Source organism: Periplaneta americana, chromosome 9, assembly GCF_040183065.1.
Source record: "Periplaneta americana isolate PAMFEO1 chromosome 9, P.americana_PAMFEO1_priV1, whole genome shotgun sequence".
NCBI classification, from domain to species: Eukaryota; Metazoa; Arthropoda; class Insecta; order Blattodea; family Blattidae; genus Periplaneta; species Periplaneta americana.
In genome coordinates, this window is record NC_091125.1 from 43,263,647 (window position 1) to 43,272,431 (window position 8,785).

At 32.1% G+C, this 8,785-nt stretch overlaps 1 protein-coding gene across 6 annotated transcripts in view; it reads left to right on the top strand.

The window, feature by feature from the left end:
• Positions 1-8,646, top strand: part of LOC138705865 (RNA-binding protein 33-like) — a 96,233-nt gene extending 87,587 nt beyond the window's left edge. For 5 of the 6 annotated variants that reach the window (XM_069834556.1, XM_069834557.1, XM_069834561.1 and 2 more), the window contains one exon: positions 3,106-8,645. In XM_069834556.1, the coding sequence (XP_069690657.1) occupies positions 3,106-3,243 (138 nt within the window). In that variant the 3' untranslated portion in view covers positions 3,244-8,645. Of the gene's footprint in view, positions 1-3,105 lie in introns of all 6 variants that reach the window. The other variant, XM_069834560.1, reaches the window with a different exon arrangement.
• The last annotated feature ends 139 nt before the right edge of the window (positions 8,647-8,785 follow it).

Below are 8,785 nucleotides of genomic sequence, written 5' to 3' on the forward strand. Positions count from 1 at the left end.
ACTTGCATCTTCTTTTCTTTCGACATGTTGACTGCCTTACTCACTGAAGGCAGACCTTAACTGTTTGCGTGCATGCGGGTTTTTTTTGTGTATGTGTGTTTGTGTGTGTGCGTGCGTGTGTGCGTGCAAACGCTTATTCCAATGCCACTGATCTATACTCCTTACGCAACTATACTATTGAGACGTGCTTGGTGACTCCAGGTAATCAAATGCAAGACTCTAGTTATCATATATTTTACATAATTTTATCCCCCTCTCTCTTACTTTCTTTCATTTTCTATTATTTCCTCTTGTTTTTTATCGTTTTTATTTTCTTTCCCTTTTTCTTCTTTCTTTCTTTCTTTATATAATTACTTTTCTTTTCACTCCTTTCCTTCATATCTTCCCTTTATTACTAGGGCAAGGATTTTGATGCATTTGCATCTTTTTTGATGAGGGCTATACATTGTTCATTTAGTTATAAATGCGTTTTAGCAGAAAAGGATCATATCTATGCAACTTTTATGTTGCATTTATTTGCATTTTTGTCGATTTTGCGGGATATTGCATATTTTGTGGATTTTATAGCATATTAGTGCTTATTTCAACCATTATTAATACTATTTGGCATTTTTATGTGTTTTGGCGAGAAAATGTGCATTTTTGAATGACAATTTACTTTCCTTGTTTTTACCAGTACGAAAATTGACTTGTGGCTCTATTTTATGAAACAAATAAAAGGTTGCATAGGAGAATGCATGTACCCAAATCAGTCCAGTGGCATTCCACAGCAAGAGAGAAAGATGTGTTGTAAGTTTTACTGCCTCTTTCTTCCATTACAAATCAGTCACGGCAATGAATTAGGGATTGTTACAAGGGATTAGGGATTGGTGTCCTTGGTAACCATGGCAACTCTACACAGTTGCGAAGTCTCCATACCTACGTGCTAGCTGTTATCACCTAATTGTATTTGTTTCTTTCTTTAGTGTAGCAGGTGTTGTATAGTTAAGCCATGCCAAAAGCAAAAAATAGTAAGATGCATTTAAATTAAAACATTATGTTTCATAGTATGGGGAAAAAGTGTTCAGCACGGATGGTGAAATATTGTATTGCAAAATATGTGATGTCAGAGTTGAAGCTGAAATAAAGTTTTCTGTGGATCAACACGTGAATAGAGAGAAGCACAAAAGAGGTCTACAACGAATTCAAGACGAAAAGAAAGTGGTTCAACAAATGCTACTTGGTCAAGCACATCCTTCGGGTTCTTCTTCTTTTTTCTTTTTTTTTCATAACTCTGTGAAGCTTTGATTTCTGCTGATATTCCATTGTCGAAAGTGAATAATCTGAAGTTTCGTGAGTTCCTAAAAAAACATACTGGAAGAACGTATATTCGACTGCTCAACACTAAGAAAAAATTATGTAGAGAAATGCTACGAAAAAACAATACAGGAGATTAAGACAAAACTGAATGGGAAAAAAATTTGGGTATGTATGGACGAAACTACAGATTCACAAGGATGCTATGTGGCTAACATTGTGGTAGGCACAATGGAAGAAAATGTTTCAGATGAAATTTTCTTAATAAATTGTGAACAACTAGAAAAAGTTCATTTTTCAACAATTCGTAAACTGTTTGATATATCTTTGAGTTTATTATACCCCAGTGGAATTCAACATGACAATGTACTACTGTTCCTGACCGACGCTGCACCATACATGGTAAAAGCTGCTTCTTTTCTGCGAGCTATTTACTCAAAAATGGTGCATGTAATGTGTCTAGCACACGCTTTACATAGAGTGGCAAAGGAAGTTCGGAATCAGTTCCCAGCTTATAGGATGTGTGAAGATCTTGAAGGCACTTTCTCAAGTGGCACATTTCAAGTCTGCAGCTCCTGAAGTTCCTTTGCCACCTTCTCCAGCTTTAACAAGGTGGGGGACTTGGCTAGAAGCATGTAACTACTACAGCAAGCACATAAGTTTGAAAAACATTATCGACACATTTGATAGCAGTGATGCAGCATCGATCAAATTTGCACAGGAACTTCTCTCTAACAAGGAATTGGCAGGTCAACTTTTGTTTATAAAATCGAATTTTGGAATTCTGCAATATAACTCGTTTAGAGAAATCAGAAGTTCGGTTAGTGGAGCAAAGGAGTGTAGTGAAAACTGTAGTAAGTGACCTAGAGAAAGTGAATGGGGAAAATGGGAAAGACTGTATTGAAGAAAGTGATGCTGGTTTTGAGTAAAAATAAAGTATTTGATGTGCTGTCTTCAATTGTTGATGTTCTGTCAGGGGAAAATTTTTCTGTAGAACTGCCAGGGGACTTAGAAGCCAGTGACATAATTTATTTTAAATATTCATCTTTAGTATCGGTAGAAGTGCAAAGGAGTTTCTCAATGTACAAGTCATTGTTAAGAGACAATAGACAATCTTTCTCCTTTGACAGTCTACATCAGTTGTTTGTTGTGTATTGCAATGCAGGGCTAAAAAAATGAACATCTGGTATTTATCTGTAAATGTGAATTTTCTAAATATCATATTGCATTTTTTTAGTGCATTATTGCATTGTTCATAATGCATTTTCCTGTATTTTATTGTGCATTAAAATCCTTTCCCTATTTATTACTCATCTCCCTTCATTATCCTCACTCATTCCTTACACTACACATACATATACACTCACTGTAGTACACGACAGAACTCTCCACAGATACACATCATGCATAGCATGGCCTGCCAAAGTGATATGCAATTTGAAAATGGGTCACAGTTCTGGCATCTATCTGCAATATGCAGAACCCGAATCACGCAAGTGAAGTGGGTAGGCATTAGATACACACAAACTTTCATTCCCTCATTTTATTGGCATTTACTTTTGTTTGCTGGTAAATATAATTAATATACTATTGTTAATGTATATAAACTGATGGACATGTTCAACCAAAATTACCCTACAGAAAAAAAATGACAGAGAGACAGAGAAAGCAAAATCATTGTTCAAGTATTCAATGCTAACCTGTTTGTTTTAAGATACCTGAAAATTTTCAGCTTAAGTTTTACTTTATTAATATAGTCTAAAGTTCTTCGGTAATTTTTGTAATGTTTTTCATTATTCTTTCTTACAGAATATTCAGATGCTGCCAAAGCAACGACGAGCCATTCTTAGGTTTGCAAATCCAACTTCAGCTGCGACATTCTACAAACGTTATCAGCGTAAAATCATTGACCTCTCATTGATAAGTGTGTCCCTTATATCACAGTAATAACAAATAGCACTGTTATCTAAATCTGATTTCCCAGTGACGTATTCTGTAACCTCTCCACTATCGTTTTCTTATATTTTATATTATCATCTTTTGAAGAAAGGAATTATCTTCTGAAGAACATATTTTGTGCAGATTCTCGATAACATTCGCATCAGGTACGAAAGCGAATTTTGTGAAGCTGCTGTTCTTGCTGTGAAGAAATTCTCTCGAAGAATTAAATGTAATAGTATGTCTGTTTTACCAGTCAGATCTTCACCTATGCAGGTGATTGTTGTCGTCAGATTTTTTGTGTCTTATGATTTAATAGTTGTAGCAAGAAGTCGTCAGACTGCATTTATTTGTATATATTCATTAGAAGATGTCATCATATGTATATAATGAAAAATAATTTTCACAATTTTAATAAATTGCCTGCAAGTTGGTGTCATCATAATAATCTGTGGTCTAAATCACCAATTGCGATTTTGACCATACCCACGCTGTTAGCTCCAGGGTATAGATCCTTCTGCCACTATTCGCTGTTATCGGGATATTAGTTACCGAGCAGTGAATTCTACAGACCACCTGAATTTAGCTTTGAAGACCGAGAGGTTATATCCGAGTTCTCATCTGTACTTCCAAGTGGTGGTGTTGTCTATTTATGATAGAGACAAGCTAGTGTGTGACATTACTTGAGTTCGAAAACATTTTGCAGTAGGTTTTTATTTTATGTTAAAGAATGTTGCAAACTCTGTTGTTCAACAACATTATATAACATGTACAAAAAAGGAAGATTTTTAATAGAATCTTGTTGATCTGCATGTCCTCTGTGCTGTTATTGAAGTCGTGCTAATTGTGTTTAGCACATGAAATATGAAATCCAGCCCACTCTGTTACTGTATTTTTATTTGTCATGATCATCTGTACGGACTAAGATTGCTACCCAATGTTTTGAAAATATACACTATTAATCATTATACTGTATAAGAATACTTCAGTTTCGTAGAACTTTAAACCATATTCCTTTGTTGTCCCCACTGAGGACTTATGCAGTAATGGATTTATGAATTCGTTGAAATATAATATAATTTGAGAGTAATTTTAATTGTACATTGATAAGTATCAACCTTCAATGCTGGTTCATGTTTAATAACAGTTTATGTTTTAAAGAAAAAACAGCCTAACGTTTGTATCACATGTATAAAAAAAAAGAATTTGGATTTCATCACGAATGTAGTTATATACAGACAATGTATTAAAAATGATATTAGGCTTTAAATTGGTTTTCATTAAAACCCAGCAAATGGGTCATCAGCAATAACCATTAAAACTTAAGTTCCTATTTATTGCTTGCATGAACATTGGTTTTAGGAATCAACTCTTTTTTTAATGTGGGTTTCTTTAGAAAAAGTTCAGTGGCTCAATCTATAAATATTAAAAGTTTACCTATATTACACTTTTAACAAATTAAGTACCATAGTATGTGCAAGAAATCTGGACCTGCAGATTTCCATAAAAATGCATGATATTTCGTATATTGTCACCTATTGCTAGTCATATTTTAAACTTAAGGAAGAAGTAAATTCTTTTCTAATTTTTTTTAGTTTGATTTTGTAATTTTAATCTTTTGTTACTCCCAGCTTGCATATTTCCTTATTGTTTCCAATCGGGAGTAATTATGCACAATAACAGGATAATATTTTATTTCTTAATTAATTTAAGTACTGCTTGCCAGTATCCATTATGATCCTTTGTTAGCACAATATCTGCCATACCATGCTTGTCAGATGGCATATTGAATGAAATCTAAAACTGGTTTTGTATATAATTTAGTTAAGCATTGTCATTACACTATAATATAAACAGAAATTTGTGTAATGTACAACCTTTTTTTTTTTTTTTTTTAATTTTACATAACCCACTCTAACGAGAGCTTAATAAAATTTATTGACAGACATGCCAAATTTTAACTCTTGCACTCACCTACATATTGGGCCAAACATGCAGAAGTCAGTTTTCTTACTAATATATTATTTTATGCTCTATTTTATTCTGGCTCAACTCTGTAGTGGTTTTTATTAAACATAATGTAATAGAAGGTTGAATATGGACGTTATATCATAAATTTCAATGTCTGATTATTTTTACTCATGAAATATTAATTGTTACTAAGAATTAAACATATGAAACATGATCATTTCTCTTTTTTCGTGAAATATCATGTAAATTTTCAGTTCTAGAAAGCTAAAAGGTAACATTTATTCTTTCTCCATGATCATGTATTTTTGCTTGAAGCATGAGCATTAATGCACTTACTATCTGGCATGGCCTAAAGTGTCACGAAGTTACATAAGCTTCAGTAGGTATTTTAATAGTCCTATTTAACAGAATCTATTTTAAGAAGTAATTTTTAAAAACAGTAATATATTACTCTTTGCTTTTAGCTTAAGAGTGTGTTGATCTGTAGTTGTTTTGTAATTACTAATCCAAATAAGTGTCTGAAGACATAATATTACAACACTCTGAGTTGTGTAATTTTATCATTTACAGATGTGTGCCATTATTCAGTATGCATCAATATAAGAAGCAATGGTATGGCTAGTTTCAAAATACATTTCCATATAATTATTGTAGAAATGCTTGATTGATGGTATATTTTTAATTTCTTCTTTAGTCCTATCATTGTGTGATAATGATGATGGTGACTTATTAGTAACATTTTGACTGTCATGTTTTAATCTTTAAAACTTTCGTTCCGTTTACTTCTATTTTGGGAGGGAATTCTTGATTCTACGTATTATAATTTTATACATGAGTGTCTGTAGAGCGTGAGATAGTACCTGCATTCTGTCGTCAAATTGAATGATCCTTATAGTGATCTTCTGTGTTTGACAGTCAATATGTTGTACCTGAAAGGGAAATGTATCCCTCACGTCACTTTTTTGTAGTGATAGAAATAAATGTCTAGTATTACTTTCAGTTATATACAAATCTGAGATACCAAGTTACCAAAACTGACATTATTGCATGTTGCTTACTACTGCACAAATTAGAAAAGTTTCTTTAAAAACTGTTTTAAAAATCAAGGCGTCAGTCTATATTTACTTTTGTCTTCAGTTTATCCTGAGAAGATTTGTTTGTGGGAGTGAACTTTCTTTGGAATGTTGTTAGTACAGCATAAAATGTTTACCAAAGTACAAATATACAAAGATAGTATCTCATGTTGGTAGATGAATACGCATATTGGTAATATTTAGCATATTACAATCTAAAAAAAAATATATATTCACTATTCAGTAGCTGTTATTTTTAATTGTGAGTTTTATATATTTGATATTATTATGACAACAGCAACTTAAGACTATTTATTGTTTGCTTGGGAAGGATGAATGTACTTCTTATTTTTCTTTTCTTCTTATCATGTAGTCTGAACCTTGATTTTCTCCTTTTGTCAGTATGATTGCATAATATCCATCTGCACTGTGGCAATATTACGTTTCATATTAGGAAATTGTGTTGATACTCTGCAATTCTCTGCTTCTTGCATTGTTAAGTGATTTGTTTTGTTCGGATTATTACTAAAATACTGTAATGTGCGCAGTACTTAAGTACTGTCCATATACATATCAATTACTCATTTGTGGTGTAGAAATATCTTGTTTCCACATGATTAACATTAATTTCATTTGCATACAATTCTAAACTCAATCCCTCTAGGACTTGCATAATGAAAGGTATAATTGCCTTAAAAACTGAAAAATTTTGAATGCGGAGAGGAATGTCAAATACAAAACATCTTTTCTGCTTATCAGTGCTGTTTTACCTACCTCATATGCTCTTGTACAATGAGACATTCTTCTTTGTGTTCATTCTTACTTACCCTTATTACAGAAATGCTTTACCTTGTCGAAAGACTATGAGTTATTGTATTAACAATAATATATTCCAATTGCAGTGCAGACATTCTTCTTTCCATTTAAATTGGCATGAAGAACCTGATATACAGTACAATGCTGTTGTCGAATGTCAGATTTTGGTAACATTTTAAGACTGATGAAAGTGAATTATTGTTTCAATATATTGTTGTTACAATCTCTTTGTCTGGTACTCATTTTACCATTGTGTAAGTGACAAGCTTGTGTTTGCTCTGATTATGATAGAAATTTAGATCATTTTGGAAAATTTTTCTGATGCTTACATCAAAATTATATACAATTTATAATTTTTTTACGTGAAACGTTTATATTCGATCTACAAGGAGAAAAAAATTGTAACATTTTGACATGAAAGGTTTACTCTCACATCACTCGTGATACAATGGAAACAGAAGTGTAAGATGAACTTCGTGCCTCACAGTTAAGTTCCTTCAACAGAATGGTAAAAACCAGAGTAAAACAAATGGCCAACAGGTTTGGAACTCACATAGATTGTTCCTCACAGCTCCAAACTCTTTTGCAAGGATGTGCAACTGCATACCTTTTAATTATTTCTCTTTCTGTTCCCCTTTTTTCATTGCGTCATTAGTACATACAGTCTGTCTTGCTCCATCACCTAATTATTGGATAAAGTGTATTCATCCTGGCTGGGGGAGTATTTAATTATTAAATCCATTCTTATCTAACCTAAAAATTTCATATCGTGCCAAGAATAAAAACATTTTGCACAATCCAAGGAATTTTATGAATCCCCTGTTACTTTTTTTCAAGTTGAAAGATACATGTTGTCATTGTAATGTGATAAAATGATGCATAAATTGAAAAAACTTCACAAAGTATTACTTTCCTTCACATTTTGTGTGCCGTCTTATAAAAACCGTGGTTTGGTGGTCTGTGTATGTATGTAGGAATTCTTAGCAGAACAAATTAAGGGGTTAGGTACAGCTTAGAGCAGTAAAATTTTGGAAATATTCAACATTTTTTTCTTCCATTACTGTATCTTGTACAATAATGAAAATTAGTATGTGTAAAACACTGTTCTTCTGCTATATGAAAAAAATATTTTTATGATTTAAAAAAAAATATTTACATTTTTGTTTTCAAAATTCAGTTCACTGTGCAGTGATGAAGCGTTTCCCACATAACTCAAAAACAATCTAACATTCTGTGATGAAATATTTAGTGTGTATTTATGCATGTCATATCTACAATATGATGTAAGATCACTTCTCTACCTTTGATATATTGTCTGATAAAAAATAAATTCATTTAAAAAATGGTCAGATATCAGTACTTTCTTCTAATGCATAATAAAAAAAAATATTATTTATTGAGGAATGTAGTTGAAAGAGCATGATATTGTGAACATGAGTTTCAGCAATAAAATAAAAGAGAGACAACATGAAAAAGTTAACAAGTTTATGAGTTATGAGGGAAACGCTTCATCACTGCACAGTAAACTGCCACCATTTGGAATTTTGAATATATATATATATATATACACACACACACACACACATATATATATACATATATATACATACATACATACATACATATATATAATTTTTTTGTAAATCGTAAAAATATTTTTTTCATATAGCAGAAGGATAGTGTTTTACACA